This window comes from Panthera onca, chromosome D4 (assembly GCF_046562875.1).
Source record: "Panthera onca isolate mPanOnc1 chromosome D4, mPanOnc1 haplotype 2, whole genome shotgun sequence".
NCBI classification, from domain to species: domain Eukaryota; kingdom Metazoa; phylum Chordata; class Mammalia; order Carnivora; family Felidae; genus Panthera; species Panthera onca.
This window is the reverse complement of record NC_138351.1, coordinates 69549779-69569273: the sequence shown is the minus strand read 5'-3', so window position 1 is coordinate 69569273 and position 19495 is coordinate 69549779. Positions and strand designations below refer to the sequence as shown.

The 19495-nt window shown below is 44.0% G+C and overlaps 1 protein-coding gene across 3 annotated transcripts in view; it reads left to right on the top strand.

Moving 5' to 3' along the window:
* Positions 1-19495, top strand: part of LOC132663107 (uncharacterized) — a 514936-nt gene that overhangs the window by 463318 nt on the left and 32123 nt on the right. For all 3 annotated transcript variants that reach the window (XM_078436607.1, XM_078436605.1, XM_078436606.1), the window contains one exon: positions 6877-6967. Coding sequence is in view for 2 of the 3 variants with exons in the window: in XM_078436605.1 (XP_078292731.1) it covers positions 6877-6967 (91 nt within the window). In the remaining variant the exon portion in view is untranslated. The remainder of the gene's footprint in view (positions 1-6876; positions 6968-19495) is intronic.

The following is a 19495-nucleotide window of genomic DNA, read 5'->3' as shown; positions in this document are numbered from 1 at the left end:
CAGCCCCCACAATGCTGCCCTCAGGGCATAAGGGGGGCTCCAGGGTTTGGCCACCTGCTCCCAGGAAGAATGCATCACAGGTGAGATATGTGCCTTGTTCAACCTGGACCTGGCCTCATTTACTTTTAATTCTGTGTCTCCATGAAAACTTCCAGTGAATGGTAGAGATGGAATGGGAATGGAGTCCCATCAGCAGCAGGTCCTCATGGACGGGAATCCCAAATCCTTTTAACTTGCTTGGTAGCACTGTGGAATTTCCATAACTAGACACACACACACACACACACACACACACACACACACACACACACACATTTTCCTGAACTTTACCCCTCTGTCTAAAATCCATTGTTCCTAAAATCATAGCAGATTTGTCAACATTTGACTTGGGATGGATGGGAAGAAAAATAAAGCAGGGTACAGTAATTCAATTTGACAAAACTCAATGTTTATTCAACTTAGCTCAAATGTTTGTTTAACACCCTACTAGACCATGGTGTGGGGAACCAGACAGGGTTTCTGCCCCAAAGAATCCCAACCAAATCGGTACACTCCAGGCTCATGTTTCTTTCAGGGCAGCACTCACGTGACCAGGCTTAGTTTCACCTCACGAGTTTATGAAAATTCAATTCTTTGGCCACCTGCTGGCTTACAAAATTATGATATCTAGTGTGGTAGGACCCAGGAATCTGTGTTCTTAAAAAGCCATCACAGGTGACTCTGACACATTGTAACTTTGAGATTATCTGCCTTACTTTGGCTCCTAACCAACTATGGTGTTTTATTTCTGGACCTCAAACACAACTTGGTGGCCCACCTGGTGATGGGGGCCACCACACCACATTTGCAGCACACATTTCTTGAGCCTCTAACATGCAGGAAATTGCAACTGACTTCACCCGGGACTCCGGAACAAAAATATCTTGGCCCAACCAAAAGCTCTTCTTGGCCCATATGTCACAAGAACAAACCATAGAGAAAAAGATACAACCATAACTTGAGGAGTAGAATGGAATTCAGTGCCCAGACTTTAAGTTCAAATGTACACATTAGACTGGCTCCCTTCCACCACCTGGTCCCCAGCACTAACCTTTGAAGTGGGTACTTTGACCATCTGTGTTTCACAAAATGAGGGTGTCAGCTCAACAATTCTGAGTGGCCTGTCCATGCTACAGAAATTTTAATCCAGCTCCCCTAACTCCAAGTCCAAGGTTATTAGAAGCTTCCACTTTGGGAAGAACATTTCTATAAGGTCCATATCCAAGGGTATAATACTTCAACAGGAAATGGGGCAGATGTAGGTCAACCACAGCCACTGCGAACAGGCTGAGATATGCTGTTATAGGTCATTGACCTAAGCCTTGGATCATAGGTTGGGTCATAGGCCTGCCTTTGCTGCTTACTAACTAGGTGACCTCTGATATGTTACCACCATCCATGCAGTTGTCCAAACGCAAAGCCCATGGCTTGTCCTCAACACCTCCCTCTCACTCTTCATGTAATCCACCCTTACAGATTTTGCCTTCTGAATATCTTCAAGTTTGCACACTCTTCATCCCCACCGATATCACCTTAGAAGTCACAGCATGTCAGTCCCTTACTTAAAACCCTTCAACAGCTCCAATTTATCTTGGGATAAAATGGAATCTCTTGCTACGGCCTCCAGGGTCCAGCATACCTCCACAGACTCATCCTGAGCCACTTGTTGCTTTGCTGTCTGGGCTCCGGTCACACTGGTGTTTCTATCTTTCAAATACTCCATGTTTCTTTCTGCTCTGAAGCCTTGAGAGACTTTGGTCCTCCCCAGGGAATACTTCTCACATCCTAATTCACCCACTGAACTCAACTCATGCTTCAGATCTTAGCTCATTATCTTTGCCCTTGAGGGCCTTCCTCATTCCTCCTGCCCCCTCTTCCCTACCACTAACTCAGTTCCTCCTGTTACACACTCTCCTAGTTCGCTGCACTTACCATAGTTTGCAATTATGCAGCCTGTGGTGACTTCCTACCTCATCTATAGAGTGTGAACTCACTCTTAGTACCTGATTACAGAAATGGGACATTGTAAAAACAGTAACAGTGGAGCTGGTGCTGGTGCAGCTTATACCAGTAGCTAATGTCATTGTGTGAAGCATGTGCCAGTCTTGCTCTTAAGTGCTTTCTTGAACCGGTTCTCTTAAACCTGAACAACCTGGGATGAATTAATGTACCTAATTTCTCTGAGCATCATTTTCCTTATAGACAAAATGGAGAAAGTAACATGTGAGAAAATCACAACCAAATTTGAAGTACTTTGTATTTTCTTTAACGATTCACAAATGAAAGGATTTAATATTTTATTTTATTGCTATTTACTTAAATTCGAGTTAGTTAATATACAGTATAGTCTTGGCTTCAGGAGTAGAACCCAGTGATTCATCTCTGACGTATGACGTCCAGTGCTCATCCCGAGAAGCGCCCTCCTTAATGCCCATCACCCATTTAACTCCTCCAGCAACCCTCAGTTTGTTCTCTGTATTTAAGAGTCTCTTAGGGTTTGCCTCCCTCTCTGTTTTTATCTTATTTTTCCTTCCCTTCACCTGTGTTCCATCTGTTGAGTTGCTCAAATTCCACATATGAGTGATATCATATGATATCTGTCTTTCTCCGATGACTTATTTCACTTAGCATAATACCCTCTAGTTACATCCACATTGTTGCAAATGGCAAGACTTCATTCTTTTTCATCACTGAGTAGTATTCCATTATATGTATATACCACATCTTTATCCACTCATCAGTCAACGGACATTTGGTCTCTTTCTGTAATTTGGCTGTTGATAGTGCTGCTATAAACATTGGGATGCATATGCCCCTTTGAATAAACATTTTTTTTGTATCCTTTGGATAAATTCCTAGTGGTGCAATTGCTGGGTCATAGCATAGTTCTATTTTTTTTTAATTTTTCCATGGGTTTTAAAAATTATAAGCATGTGTATATAAAGCCACTTTTACTTTATTTTTTAATTTTTTTTAATTTTTTAAGTTTATTTATTTATTTAGAGAGAGGGAGAAAGAGAGGGAGGGGCAGGGAGAAGGAGAGACAGAATCCCAAGCAGGCTCCATGCTGCCAGTACAGAGCCCGATGCTGGGCTTGAAACCGTAAATCCCGAGACCATGACCTAAGCCAAGGTCAAGAGTCAGACGCTTAACTGAATGAACCACCCCAGGTGCCCCACCCTTTACTTTATTCTAAATCATCATTTCTCCACTTAAAACAAAAATTATCACCACCAATCCCCAACAAAGAGAAAACATAAATTAAGATGTAAATTTTCCCTAATGAGAAAAATTCTTAAGATTTCTTTGGGTAGAGTAGAGCTTTGGGGGGCCACAAACCATGGGAATACCTAAGTTCTTTTTTTTTTTTTTCTTTCACATCCAAGATGCAATTTTTATCCCTTTGGCAGTAATATCCTCCATTCAAGAACAAATGTCCTAAAAGAAATGAAAGAGGAAAGGAGAAAGGGAAGAAGAAAGGGAGGGAGGGAAGGAAGAGTAAATTGGAGGAGCTGTAGAGATGCCTTAATGGAAGATGATGGCGGGAGAAGCCGATGAAGCCAAGCCACCAGTTGTCAGCATTGTGATGGGGCCACCTCTGCTCCTCATATTCCTCTCTGTTCCTCTCTGTATGAATGTCTGTTCCCTTCTCATTTCTTCCACTTCTCCCTCCTCAACTGCCATCCTGAAACATGCCAGATGAGGCTCAATGGTGTGTGATCCGAGTGTGAGCATCCGGGCCCAGGTGCCGTCCTCAAGGACGTACAACTTGCTGATGACAGAATTCCACCCAGAGAAGAGTTGAGAAAGGCATAACCCCTTTGGGAGAATCTGGAGAGGCTGCAGAAAGTAAAGTAGCCTTTGGATTTGGGCTGGAAAGAGGGACAGGGCTTTGATAGGCAGTGATAGGAAGGGTGAGGCTGAGGGGAGGAAAATAAAGGCATCAAGAGTAGAGGATGCGGCCAGGGGAATATCTGGTGTGATGGTGTCTGCTGTGACGGGAAGGAGTGGCAAGTAAGACTAGAACTCTTGGAGATTCTTGAATGACAGGATTAAAGATTTACTAGGAGTCATGGACTGGTCATTCACTGGTGGAGTGATCCGTACTGGCAGCTGAATGGAGAGTGAAGCAGGAGCAGGTAGAAGGAACCCAAGGAGCAAAGTTTTCTCATAGACCAGGACCACATTTCCCAACCACACTTTTGACTGTTGGAGCTCAATGTTGGGGGGGAGGGGCAGTCCTGTGCATTGTAAGATGTTTAGTGGCATCTCTGACCTCTACCTACTAGATGCCAACTGGGACAACCAAAAATGTCTCCAGACATTGCCAGTGTTCCTTGGGGGACAAAATTGCCCGTTTGAGAACAACTGAGCTAAACAAGGACTAAAGAGGGACTGACCCAGGGTGGCCACAAAGGAAAAGGAGGACAGCCACCAGACAGCTGATGTTTTAAACTTTACAAATGTGAGGATAAGGCAAATGTGTTTCAAGTATGAATGGTTGGGAAAACGGCAGTAAAATTCATGGAGAATGAGCATAGAGAGAGGGGGAGAGAAAATCCTAAGTAGGCTCTGCCCTGTCAGCACAGAGCTTGACATGGGGCTTGAACTCACAAGCCATGAGATCATGACCTGAGCTGAAATCAAGAGTCAGGTGTTTAACCGAACGAGCCAACCAGGCTCCCCAAGGAATTTCATTTTTTAAATGCTTTGCTTGCTATTTCTGGACACATGTAGAGATAGAGATGTCCTATAAGTTAATAGATGTACAGAAAAACTCTCATGGAGCAAAGAATAGGTGGATCGGTGGCATCTGTCGAAAGAGAATGGAAGCTAGAGACAGAATCATGGTGATGAACAGAATCACGACAAGAAAATCTAGAGATGAGAGCCGAGTTTAGAACCCTACGTAGTGGTTCTTGCAATGAAGAGTAACAAGGTACAAGCAAAGCATATTTTCCATGGTGTAGCCCGGTTGGTAAAGAAGAATAAACTGAGCTCCTTGGGAATCCAGATGCTCGGCTCAAAGCTATCTCAAAAAGCAGTTTTCATTGCAATTGCAAGTTTCATCTTTAAAATTCTTTTGAAATATGTAGCTTAGCACGTATTATGGGTTGGTTTGCTTTGCCATGAAAATATTTTAAAGTATTTACTTTCTCCCCACAATGCTTAAGCAGTATAGTCTAGTAGATTCAATTTTACTGGCCAACAGTTTTGCCCGCCCCCTCATCCAGGGCACTCATACCCTTGTTTGAGATACAGGAGTAGAGAAAATAATACAGAATTGGGAATTTGACAAATACAAATGCAGTTTCTTATCCTGCCACTCATTAGCTGTGTGACCTTAAGCAGGTATCTTGAGCTCTCTGAACTTTGGTTTCTCAACACTAAAATTGGGCCACTACTGCCAACCTCCATTGTGAAGGTCAAATGAGATAAAATATATAAAGGGAATAACAGATGTTTAATAGGCAGCTCGTTTATTGTTTGGATGAGGGAGAAAGAAGGTGGGATGTATAGAAGCAGAGAAGGGATGGCTGAGATACTAAGAAAAGGTAGGTTAATATCCTAACAGCTTGAGGAAGACACCATTCCCAGAGTTAAATCGTTTTGTAGCATTATCAACTGGCTCAGAAAGGTAAAGGCACCTGAAAAGAATCTTTGGAATTGGCATCTCAGCTTCTTTTCTGTGGAACAAGAGAGCAGTGATAGGGACCTGCTGGATGGTGCAGTGCAATTAACTAGCAAGTAGAAGGTGACTAGGAGGAAAAAACCTAGAACATTCTTCCCACCAATTTGATGAGGAAGGAAAATGCCGCGGTATGGGAGGTAGCGAGACTGGACAAGGTCATGAAGATGAACTTACAAGGGACTACCTGAGCTTTGAAAAATCCATCAGAAAAAGAGCTAATAGGCAGCACAACCTGAGTGGAACATCCACACGTAGGACAGTACGTCAGTTGTGGGCTTGCATCTTGCATTTTTTTAGGCAAACATTAGAAAATCATTCATTGCAGATTTCTTGCACTGTTACACATACACACATATGCACCATGGCTCTATGGTTATTACAAGTATAAGCAAATGCCATGTTTAAAGAAAATCAGACAGAACAGTTTATTATGAGTCTCTAAGACAAAATAAAAATTATGTACCATATCTCCAAGTTAGTACATAATGGAATTTTTTTTTCCTTAAAATATCTCCTACAGCTTGTGTTTCAAACTTTTTAAAGGTTTTTAAAAGTTCTGCCCTAAACAATTCCAACCGTAGTTTAATCTATTGTAACAGTTCCTCGGCACAATGAGTCCTCCAGCATCGTAGCTCACACCCTTCCCTAATGTGGTAAGATCAGTGGAAGCCCCAGGCTGGTAAAAGATACCTAAGTCTGAAAACATCTGCAGCTCTCTGCAGGCATGTGTTATGGAGGCTGAATCACAAAATATACCGAGTCACAAAAACAACAAGTTGATGACCGTGAGATTTTGTTAAAATCACCGTATCAATAGCAACTAGATTTTTAGGCATTGGGATTAGGTATTGACATAAAGCTAATAAATATCCCGTCTTCTTATATAAAGAAGTATTGGGGCGCCTGGGTGGCGCAGTCGGTTAAGCATCCGACTTCAGCCAGGTCACGATCTCACGGTCTGTGAGTTCGAGCCCCGCGTCAGGCTCTGAGCTGATGGCTCGGAGCCTGGAGCCTGTTTCCGATTCTGTGTCTCCCTCTCTCACTGCCCCTCCCCCGTTCATGCTCTGTCTCTCTCTGTCCCAAAAATAAAAAATTAAAAAAAAAAAAAAAAAAAAAAAGAAGTATCATTTCTTTAAAACTAACAGGGTATCCTGGGAGCAAATCACCATCAGCCACTCCTCTAAACTCCTGGATGTTGTTCTGAGACATCTCACCGTGACAGCACCTGCGACACAGGTAAGCTTCGTGGAAATGCTCAGGTGAAGAGGGGCGAGGGGAAGTTGACGGAAGGACAATTTTCACTGATGGCAGGACAAGCGATGAGGAAATAGCTTGGTCACAGCTGGCTCCAATCAAGTCTTTACCACAGAGAACAACTCTCACACTGGGAAGGTCAGTGGAATTCTTTATATTTAGGAGTTCTTTCTTATAAAAAAATTCATCGTGGCCAGTTTAATAGTGTAAACTTGAGAGGCAGAAATAGCTCCATAAAAACAAAATTAAAACCCAAAACCCTTCTTCCTACTAATTTTGAGTACTATGGGAAAAATCTCTAGCTACTGTTCTTGCTGAGGGGCGTAGTGTGGTCTGCAGAGGTCTGTGGATACTGACATGTTCTTCTCTGGTCATTTCCATGTATCAACTGTAGAGAGAGATCATGGTAATTCCAATGCTTTCTTGTCTAAATACCAAAAGAACTCATCCCCCATAACCAAACACAGGAATGACAAAACTATAATAATCTCCCAAACACGTTAACACATTCTGTGTGACCTCAGCATGTCTGTAAAACCTGTTGTGAAAGAACAGTGACAGACAGGCAGGACAAAAACGCATTGACATCACTTCTGCACTGGGCTGAGGTGCGGCCATTACTGAGAAGACAGTAGCCTTTTCCTAGCAGGTCCTGAAGCCACAACGGGGCCCAGGAGGCAATGTCCCCAGAGCCCTTGCAACAGCTGGCTAGAGTCAGAGGGTGGGGCAGCTGAGCCAGGGGCCAGTGAGACTTTGGAGAGATGGCCCACACATGCCTTAGGCAAGCACATTTAGCTTACCCAGGCAGCTGTTCTTTTCCTCTCCTTCCACATGGAGCATCAGACACCCCCTTCTTCCCTGAGACTTAGGGGCCACGATGTCCCGCAGGCCCCCTGCATCTGCTGCCTGGACCGCTGCGAGCACTTCCTAGTCTCTCTACTGTCTTCTCCGCTTCTCCCATCCACCCTTGGCATGAACCCTGCAGCGTTTCTAAAAGCAGACTTAGAATGTGCAATTCACTGGCCTGGCAGTCTCCACTTGGTCCCCATCGCCAAGGCTGTAAAACTTCTTCTCCTTAGCCTGCAGTAGAAGGAGCCTCTCATCCTGGCCCCTGCATTTCTCTCCGGTTTTACCTGCCATCCCTTCCCGACTGCTCACTATGTGCCAGCTGCACAAAATTCCACCAGACTTCTGAGACAGTCTGGTCCTTCCCAACTTGGTGGCTTTGCACAAGCTGTGCTGTCTACCTCACATTCTCCCTTGTGGGAACCCCCTCCCTCCTTCAAGAGCCAAACGCAAATGTCATCTCCACAGTGAAGCCTTCACTGCATCTCCCTTGCCACCAAGGATAGAGGGAATAATTCCTTATGCTCCTGCGAAGTTTTCCACACACCTCCATGAGAGAAGCACTATGGCATAGTGGCCACAAAGATGCACTCCATAGTAGATCGCCAGGGTTCAAAGCCCGGCTCAGTACATGCTACCTCTCTGACCTTGAGCAAAGTACCTCACCCATGCCTCAGTTTCATCAGCTGTAAAACGTGGGAGTAATAATAGTAAATACCACATAGGATTGCTGTCGGAAATAAGTGTGTTAAGCACTTAAAACTTTCAGAAGAGTATCCATTCATAATAAATGCTCAGTGCGTGCTCGCTATTATCCTGTCCACTAAAAATTGAGTACTGTCATCATCTGCTTAGGTGTCTCCTTGTCTAGAAAAGAGGGTGGGGACTGTGTCTTACTCATGGCTATATTCCTGATGCCTGACAGTTCCATGTAATAGGCCCGCAATAAATGTTTATTGAACAAGTAGATTATTTTCTGGGCAGTAAAATATCCCCATGACTCCAGAGATTTTATCTCAGGGAACTTTATTTATTTCTTTGTTTTGCTCCACGGAAAAGAAGACATTACATAAATCTGTAAAGCACTCTGTCCTGCACAGAGCCACTTGAAGTCCGTCTCATGAGTCCCTCCATGAAGCGGGAGTATGGCATCCTGATCAGAGTCTTTGTTCTACCAGGGACTGTGTGTCCTTGAACAAGTCACTTTCATTCGTTTGCTCAAAATGTTCCTGTCGAACGTGAGTTATGTGCCAGTTCTAGGGACCAGAGAGAAAGCATTGCGCAAGACAGGCAAGGTTCCTATTCGCGAGGACCCCGAGTAGAGGGAAACAGTGTATCAAGTAATGAATAAGAGAAAGAAAAAAAAGTTGGATAGTTTTAAGTGCTATGATTGAAATAAAATAAGAAAACATGTGAGAAAGTGCCTGGAAAGGCTACATTTAAAAAGTAGGTCAAGGAAGGCTTTTCTGAAGGCCAACAGTAACATTTAGACTTGAGGTTGAGGCCTAGGGGAAGAAGAGTCCAAGCAGAGGGGGAAGCTGCTGCAAGGGTCTGATGTAAAATTGAACTCGGAGTGCTCCAGGGATCAGAAGAAATTCCGTGTGCCTGGAACTTGGGAGGGTAAGAGTAATACCACCTGAAGTCATTAAGAAAGGCAGGGGCCCCACAGGCGGGGGAAAGAAACTGGATTTTATACTAAGTGCAACAGGTGGTCACTGGAAGGTTTTGAGCCGGACAGTAATATGGTTTGATATCCGCTTTTAGAAGAGCCTAAAGGAGAATGGATTACGAGATAAGCAGAGGCGGGAGAATGAGCCGTGAGACCAGATAAGAGGCTATTCCTATAACGGGGGTGAATAGCACACAAGCTCAGGTGGTGTCTGTGGAGTAGGACTTGGTGAACCAGAGTCCTGATGCTGACGGATTGAATGTAGGGGTAAAGACAGAGGAGAATCAAGAACGGTTCCTAAGTTTTTGCCCGTGGTGTTTGAGGAAATCCTGTGGGCAATACATTCCGCACCTAGGAATACTACTCCAGTTCACCTTCCAGGTGGCATACAAGGCTCCCAGTCATTGGATGGGGACAGCTGGGCAAGTACAGAATAGAGGTAGGAGATTCAAGACATCTGTCTTCAAAATGTTAAATTTGAGATGCCTGGTAGATATCCAAATGGAAAAGACATGAAGTTACGTACCCAAGTCTTGAGTTCAGGGGAAGAGGTCAGAACTGCGGATAGGTAAGTAGGAATCACTGGCCTCACATAGCGTTTACAGCTACGGGGGCAGGTGTGATCACCTAGGACGAGTATATAGTCGAAGAAGGATCCCGGAGCAGAACCCTGGAAAGGGCAGTATTTGAAGGTGGCATACTGCGGTCCAGCAAAATATACCAAAGGGAAGCAGCCAGTATCAAAGCATGAACTCCAGGAGAGATGTTCTTGGAAGCCAAGAGAAGAAAATGTTTCAAAACAAAGGGATTGGTAAACTGGGTCAAATGCTGCCAAGAGATGAATTAGGAAGAGGGTTAGATTTGGTAACATGGAAATCCTTTGGTGACCTTTCAGCTTCATATCTCATCTCTTGGACTCCGTGTGTCGAAAGAAAAAGGGAGGAAGGAAGGAAGGAAGGAAGGAAGGAAGGAAGGAAGGAAAGGGGAAGAAAGGGAGGAAGGAAGGAAAAGAATGGTTTTCAAACATTTTAAAAGCAGAAGTACTCTTTTCTTTTTTCTTTTTTTTATTATTTTAAATAATTTTTTTTAACCTTTATTGACTTTTGAGACAGAGAGAGAGAGAGCATGAATGGGGGAGGTTCAGAGAGAGAGGGAGACACAGAATCTGAAACAGGCTCCAGGCTCTGAGCTGCCAGCACAGAGCCTGACGTGGGGCTCGAACTCACGGACTGTGAGATCATGACCTGAGCCGAAGTCGGACGCTCAACCGACTGAGCTACCCAGGCGCCCCAGAAGTACTCTTTTCTTAACTCACTAAAAGAACCCCAAGACATGAAACAAAACAAAATCAGAGCTGCTATAGCTGAAGCAGAAACTTCAAGAATGATCTCATCCCATCTCCTTGCTCCTACAATTGACCTAAAGGCAACTCTGAGAAACTCTGGGGCTCCTTGGAGCCTGAAACTGCTGGTGGGGAGCTCTGTAAGGGGCTCTTTGGCTAGGAGAATCTAAGTGGAAAGGTGTGAGTAACTCTCAGTCTGGTGAGCAACAGGCCGTTCACTGGCTAGGAACCTCTTTCCATGTGTTGGAAAGAAGACAGCATCCCAGGATTATGGGTAGGAATGCTTTAGGTCGTCTGTAATCATAGCTCGTTCTGGTTTCTGTACCCAGTTCCTTCCAGAGTAGGCCATTGGCTGCTTCGGGGCACACCCATTCAACTGGTTTGCCCAGATCCTGCCACTCAGCCACACCTCCCCAAAGCATCCAAAGCCCTTCCTTTGTTGCAAAATGATTCAGTGTCGTTTCCATAAAACATGGGACCCGAGCATATGTTCACACACGCAATCTGTGTATACTGAGAGATTTAAAGGGAGACTTCCTTTAAGGGAACAGCCCTGGCAGGTAAATTCCTGGTTGTCTTAAAGGAACCACCAGGGCATAGCATAATTTGCACAGCCGGTGGTCTCTCAAAAGTGAGCTGTAGCGTTCTCTCGGGGTGGGGGTGGGGGGTGAATCACAAAAGGAGTGTTTAAGTGTGTTTAGAAGAATAAAACATAATGTGAAGGATCTTTTGGAATACCCAATAAACTGACAGAATGAGAGAAAATTCTTAGTTCACAGGGTACCTACTTTGTGTCAGTCACTCTATCAGGCCTGGGGAGAGGTGGGGATAGATGCAAAGAGATAATTTCCTCGGGGAAATCCCGTTTGCTTATCTGAAGTGAGTCATCTTCCTTCAGTTAGTTCTAAGACAGCTTACAACCAGGCTGTCCATTAGAGTTCAGGGTTTTCTCAAGGAGCCCACTCGTTCGGGCCGCCGAAGTAGGAGAGCAAGACTGCTGACCTCACGTGGTATAACAGCCCCCCCAGACAGCTATCTGCACAGACACCTGACAGTTTATAAAGCTCTTAACTTGTCCACTAAAAGGTGGGGCATTCCCTACACTTTTGTTCCGTATAGCTTTTACATTTTCCTATCATTTTCTCATTACACTCTGCTAACTTCCATTCCGTTAGCCTTTTGGGGCTTCTCTCATTGTCGTGGTCTGTTTCTCAGCCTCAGAAACAAAAGCCTGACATGGGAAAGTGTCACTGTAGGTCAGGCACAAGGCTGGTATTCCAGGATCCTTTGTAATGTCGCTGATGCCCGTTGGCCACTGGTTGATGTCTGGCCTAAAGGAAACTAGAGCAATCAGGGAAGCATTTCGCAGGGCATGTGGCTGAAGTGCACAAATAATTTGATCTAGATAGCAAAAGGCAAGGAATCTACTTTGGGGAAAGAACCTTAGAGTGTTCACAATCTGAGCTTCTCACATTATCACCCCTTCCCCTTCAGAGGAGCCCAAATTCCAGGCTAGACCACATTCCCCAGGCAAGCCCATCAGCATGGTCAGAACTCCATTCAAGTTAACCTGAGTGATAGATTCTGGAAAGGAGGAAATCCCACTGCACTCTCCTGGGAGCCAGGAGATGGGGCAGAGGTGACAGGGGGCTTCTAATTATGTGTGGTGTGTTTGTTTACCCTCCACTACCTTTGCTCTGAGCTCACAGACAGCTCCCGTCTGTGAGACACCTTCCTTTCAATTTATGCTTAATGGTTACAGAAATATCGCTGTATCCCAACCAGCCTACGAGGAATGGATATATACTTTTTCAATTTATTATTTGTTTGTTTTTGAGAGAGATAGAGAGAGCACAAGCGAGAGAGAGGCTAAGGGAGAGGGAGACATAGAATCCGAAGCAGGATCCAGGCCCTGAGCTGCCAGCACAAAGCCTGACACGGGACTCGAACCCAGGAACCATGAGATCATGACGTGAGCGGAAGTCAGACGCTTAACTGACCAAGCAATCCAGGCCCCCCCAGGGTGGATGTATTAATGTTCTTGTTTTACAGAGAAATTAGGTTATGTGAGCTAGGTCATAGAGCACTTAACAGAACCCAAACATTTACCTGTTTCTAAATCCTGTGGTCCTAACTGCCCCACCATTCAGGTGATACATGAAACAGGAACAGGGTGGAGATTCGAACCTAGATCTCCTCTCCTAAAGGACTAAAAGCAGCCACCTGACATTGTTGCCATGTGTTTAGATCTTGGGTTCATGCCTGGGGTTTTTATGTTTGAGCACCCCCCTCCCCCACTTTCTTTCATCTTTTACAGATTTTGTTGTGAAGATATTCCTCTTGGAAAGTATCTTGTTTGGCAAGTTCCCATGGCCACTGGGGATTCAACTTGAAGGGAAGCGTTAGGAAAATATTTTTGATGACTCTGGAGTAGAGGCAAAGTACACCATTCTGGCTAAATTCCATCCAGAAAAGCCTTCCCCAGGTTTTGTGTGGGGGTAGGGGGCAGGAGTGGTGCACAGAGCCTCCCGGGGTGGGCGGTGAAATGCCATGTGTCTATTTGAGGTTACCTCTGGTCACTTGTAGCCTGAGATTAATGGACCACAGATCCTAATGCAGCGATGATAGAAATCACACCCCGATTTGCATCTTAATCCTTGAAGTTGAGCAAACATCAAAAAGCTCAGCAGGTTGGTTCAGATCATTATGATAATGATTAATAACAGGCTTGTTTACAGAGCGTCCATCTTCATAGCTCGTCATTGCCTTTATGCAGGAGACTCTGTTGTGTTAAGATAAAAACAACAACATTGAGAGCTGAATGAGTTTCCCCCAAATAAATCCATTTTCCCGTAAGCTTTGATTCCAGCTGTCATTCGGACACCTCTATAATGTAATTTCCTTTTACTCGACTGATTCAAAAGTCATTTTGTCCGTGTAAAGGGAACATTTTGTAGGATAATAGATTATATAAATTTCTGATACAACATACACATTATGTCAGCAGTATCTGTATCTGCCTCTCCCCCTAGATCCAGAAAACTCAGAAGATAAGACCACTTATGATTCACCTTTTTATTTCTAGCACTTAGCACAGTGTCCCCAAAAATGTAGATGCTCAATAAATGTTTGCTGTGTTATTAAACTTAAGATTTCCTAACTATTGGAAGCTTTCTGCCACAACCCTTTACCTTACAGAGAAGACAGCTGAAGTCCAGAGAGTGGACATGAACGATGCAAGGTCACTGAGCTACTGACTGGAATAGACTGAGTCTAGAAACATTGTCCTTTGATGAATCTCTCACTGCCCTTTCCCCACTAGATACTAAAGCCTGGAAACGACAGGCAAATCCAAGATACCCGCTTCCCAGGAAATCTGCTATCAGAAAGTCTGAATGGTATGACCGAGTGTAACCTTGTTGCTAAATCTCCAGGCCTCTCTGATAACCTCCCGAGGAAGAGCTCAGCACCATTGGTTTATTCCTGGGATGGGAATGTTAGTTAGGCTTTTAAACTGTTGAGCCAGAAGGAGCAAGAACATATTCTCCTTGTATTGCAACTCACTTAGGATTGAAATGGAGAGAAATCAAAGGAAAGCTCATTGTTTTTGTGTTTGTTTTTGTTTTTGTTTTTGTTTTCTCATTGCCAAGGAATCAAACTGGCTCAAAACAAGGACAGATTACTCATGACCTTAGGAAGTAATGAGCAAGGCACCAGCTAATTATTGCCATTGTTCATTCAGTAACCAAAAGAAAGTCTCAAATGGAAAAAAAGGAATTCTGGGCAATTATTTATTCACTTGAACAGCTTAAAGAAAAACTCTCATCCATCCAACATGATCAAACCAAAAATATCTCTGGTTGTTCCTGACCCAGAGGGGCAAAGGACTACCTATCAAGCTTTACTTTGGAAGCCTTGAGCCTTGAGGACTGTCCAGATGCTCAGATCATTAGGCCTGTACAGGACACTGAGATCCAAGCTCAGAATGATTATTTCTAATGATGGATGGATTTAGGTACAACACACTGTCCAGCCTCTCTTGCAGTCTGGCAAGAGAAGAATATGGTGAAGCTAATAGATCAAGAGAAGATCAGGCTCATGAAGTTGGCCTCTTTAGCCCCAATACCTCCTCAGCTGAGGATCCACAGCATGTCCCCTTTCTAAATGTTGCTGTGTATCCGTTAACATGACAAACAGTATGGCTCAGGACCAGTGGCAGACATGTCGGCTGGTTTAAACATGTCTCATTTGGGTTCTTCTGGAAGGAATGCAATGGGCAATGGCACATACCTACTGTTCTGCAATTCTTATGGGCCATGGCTCAACCAGGCCCACGGCTGACTTTGACAAAATCAAATCATTAATTTAATGAAATATTGAATGATTTACTTAAATGATTTATTTGATGAGAAAAACAATGTAATTATCTTCCTCCACTTTTATCAGAAGAGAAAGCAAGGTTTTATTGTGAGAGGCCAGCTATAGGGATCAGACTGCCTTAGGTCCCCATGCTTGATTCACTATCTGGGTGACTTTGCTTAATCATTTAATCTCTCTGAGCCTCCGTGTCTTCATTTTCAAAATAGGAATTGGAATTTCTCCACCACAAGTGTTGCTCTGATTATTAGATTTTAAAAAATAGTAAGAGCATGGCACATCAAGAGTATGTAATAAATGTCTCTTTTCTTCTCCTTCTCCCAGTATCTTTGGTTTCATGTTCTTAAACAACAAAAATCAAAAGTCCTGAGCTAAATGGATTCAAATGTGTGCTTTCTTTTTGGTGCCTTGGACAAATTGAAGGCTGACTCAATTGTTAATGAAAACAGGTGATTATAAGCAACAAGCACATTCATCAGCTAGGCACCCTATCAGCTAGTATGATTGATCACTCTGCTCCTTTTATGGGAAAACTTTCTTTGCTGCTAATGAACCCCAGATCAGACTTGGTCGTAAGATGAGGGTGTGTCCCCGAGAGCACTCGGGTCATTTTCTGTATGTGTAAAAGTGTACTCTCCATTTGGTTGCTACCACACCCAGCAGAAGCACCTGTGTGCTTTGTGGGGGCGAGGCGGTTACGTCTATGTGTGTGGTGTGTGTCAGGGTCTGAATCTGTGCAGTCTGCTTGATTGCCACCATATTTTTGCGTAATTTCCTCAAAATATAGCACTTGAGAGAAGGCTTAGAATAACCCTCATATGACCAATAAGACTCATCCTATTACTAGCTCCTTCGTCCCTCTCCTGGGCCTCTTCACAGCCTCTATCCAAGTGCCTGTGTGTACAGGCCTGTATGTGTACATATTATTTTTTAAAAATCTCAGTGAACCATTTATAGCTTCTTGAAATAGGTAGAGTTCTTCAACTCTGTCACATCTCATATGACAGAGGTGGTCCCTCTGCCTGAGATACCCTATAGCCTGTCATGCCCACACATCCTTCTAGAACCAGCTCAGGTGGTAGCTCCCCGTGGAATCTTATCTGACTTCTTCAAGATTGGCTGGGGCATTCCTTTTTCTCTTCCTCCTGAATATTTTTATTACTACAGAACTTCTACATTGTGGGCTAATCGCTTGTTTATGAACCTAACTTTCCCATGTTTCATCTACTTGTCTCAGCATCTGGAGTGCCTGGCACGGGACGTGGCATACTGTGAATCTCAGTACATATTGAATGAATGAATGAATGTGTGGTTATAGCCAAGAAAGACTGAAAGCGCTGTAAGGCAGGGTGGGATCTTGCTCCCCAACCCCTGTAGCATTAGGATTTCAGAGAGGAAACATCTCCCTAAGGCAGGTGCTCTGGCTTGTATAATATGTGATAGTTGAATGGCTAATAGATAAGTAATTTGTCCACTTTCCTGGAGTGAAGTTTTCAGCCTGGGCTCACCTCAACTCAGAAAGCTGAGTGCATGATGCTGCACGCCTCTTTCAGTGGAGTTAAATTAGGCTTAATATCTTATGACTCAAGAGTTTGCACACCAAGGCTTGGCACTTAATATTGTAATTACCCCTCTTGATTAGAACTGCCTTTCATAAGCAAATCGACGCAGTGATTTGAAAAGCTTGAGGAATTGTGTTTGGAGCTCACCCTACGAGTTCCACAGGGAACTATAATCATAGTAATTACTATTGAAGCTAGATTCCAGTTCTCGATGTACTGGGAGGTAAGTGAGTAAGAGTCACACGCTGCATGCTTTCCCATCTCAGAATAGGCGGTGGGGCTGAAAATAAGGAATGAAGGTGGAAGTAAAAACAGTACGATCACCAGTCGAACCACAGGCTGCGGTATTTCTCTTGACAGGTCTGAGCCTCTGGAGATTCAGTACATTGAAAAGGATTCTTTAGCTCTGTGTGTGTGTGTGTGTGTGTGTGTGTGTGTGTGTGTGTGTGTATGTGTGTGTGTTTTCCAAGTCAACACGTACTTGCTTGTGTTGACACTTCTGTCTACGCTTGTTGCGTCTACACTTCCGGTCTGTGCTAACTTTCGGGAATACGTAGACAGGCAGACACGAATCCAAAGGCTTTGTCCTTTGAGGGGCTCGCACACTAAGGCTAGGATGAATGTAGAAACTAAAGCTAGTTAGAAGCAGAGTTTGTAGTGACCCAGCCCGGGGAGGCTCAGAATCATTGGCATGCCAGTCAATTTGTAGACAAAATGTTCCCTGAAGGATGAATTCAGAGACCTACTGGAGGGGTTCAGAGCATTCTGGGCTGGTTTTTAAAGGACAAATGCCTCATCAGGGACAGGAGCCTTATTCCAAACCACAACGGAGCTTTGCAGCCACAAAAGCTTCAGCTTACACATGAGTGACGCTGCCCTTCTGTTCCATGGGCTTCCCTGGAAGGCTGAAACAAGTTCCAAATGAGAAAAAAGACCGTTTCCCAATGGGACTCAAGGGGGCTCTGGGAAATGGTTATTTCTTCTCTTTTTCTTAGAGAATTTGTTTATGTTGGGGGGCTCCCTACTCTCTGGAAACACGATCCCTTGTGCATAAACCCCACAATTACGGCTCCCCACTGTCCGTATTTTATGGATTCCCTCCCCTCACCCACTGCTTTTCCCTCCATCATCCGCAGCCTGAAAATTTATTTAAAAATTAACAGCACAAGAAGGAAAATGCCACAAGACCCAGATTGCTAGCAGATGCTTGAAGGGTGCTGGCAAGAGAAAACCCAAGTGGAATAAGGCAGTTTGCGGCCAGGGTTCCCTTCCCTGCCTTTTTTTAAAAGGCTAGACAGAACCAGGTGAGGCAGAATACACCTCCACGCACTTACTCACTCATTCATTCTTTCGATAAATACCCTTTGAATAATAGAGTGTGCCAAGCGCGCTGCTGGTTTCTAGAGACTCAACAGTAATAATTACCATTTATTGAGTACTTACTACATGCAAGGCACCATTCTAAATATTTCATATTTTAATAGCATGCTAACTTAGTTTGCATAACAACCCTATTTTTAATCCTCAGGTGAGGAAACGAAGACACAGACAGGTTAAGAATTTTGCCCAACGTCACATAAGAAGTAGGAAGAGGGGTCAGGATTTGATCCCAGGCATTCTGATTCCATGGCCTGAGCCAGGAATCTACACACGTTTTCTGTAAAGGGCCAGATAGGAAAGAGCTTAGGCTTGGTCAGCCATCTGTTCTCTGTCTCAGATGCTCAGCTCTGCTATTGTAGCATAAAAGTGCCCATAGATAATATGAAAACAAATAAGCATGGCCGTGTTCCAATAAAATTATCTTTTTGGACGCTGAAATTTGAATTTTATAGAATGTGTATGTGTCACAAAATATTTTGTTAATTTTTTTAACCATTTAAAAAATATAAAACCATTCCTACCTCATAAACCATATAATAAATGGTGTTGGGCCATCATTTGTTGACCTCTGGCCTAAGCCACGCTATGCTCTTTCCATTAGTGAATAAGGAGGAATTGTTATCCTAATGGCGACATATGCAAACAGGGTAAAAGACATGTAAACCTGAAACCCTTTCAAGAACCCTGTCATCGATGCCCATGCTGCTGCTTTGCCTGAATTCCTCTACTTCTCATCCCCCATCCACCTCTGGCCAAATCCCGTGTGTTTTTCACACCTCAGCTTCGCGTGAACCTCTCTCAGGAAGCTTTCCTTCACCTCCACCCTATGCCCAGCTCCTCCTCTGTTTTTGCCAACAGTCTGTCCTATCCTCTGTTGTGGAATTCTTACAGTTATCTGGTTACAACTTGGCTCTTGGAGGACAGCAAGTCCCACTCGCTCCTGCTTCCCTGGGTTCTGATCGGGTCCCTGGCACTGGTACATACACGGTGCATGTTACGGAAATAACTACTCGGTGGGAGAATCTTAAGAAGGGTAAATGGAGATGGGAAATTACAAACTTTGGGTTGACTACAAGAGTTCTCTAAGCCAATAAGATGAGAAAGAGTATTCTGCGAGGAAAGAAGGAATGGCGCATGACAAGACAAGAAGCAGGGATGAGGAAAAAATAGGGCAGGTTCACGAAATCATTGGCAGGAATGCCAGTAGCAAGAGATGAGGCAGACAACATCTGTATCGAAAACTTCTGATTCCTGCAGGTAATGGAAGGATAGTTGAAGGGCATTGGACATAGAAGTGACATGCCCAGATTTGTGCTTTAGAACAGGGGTCAGGA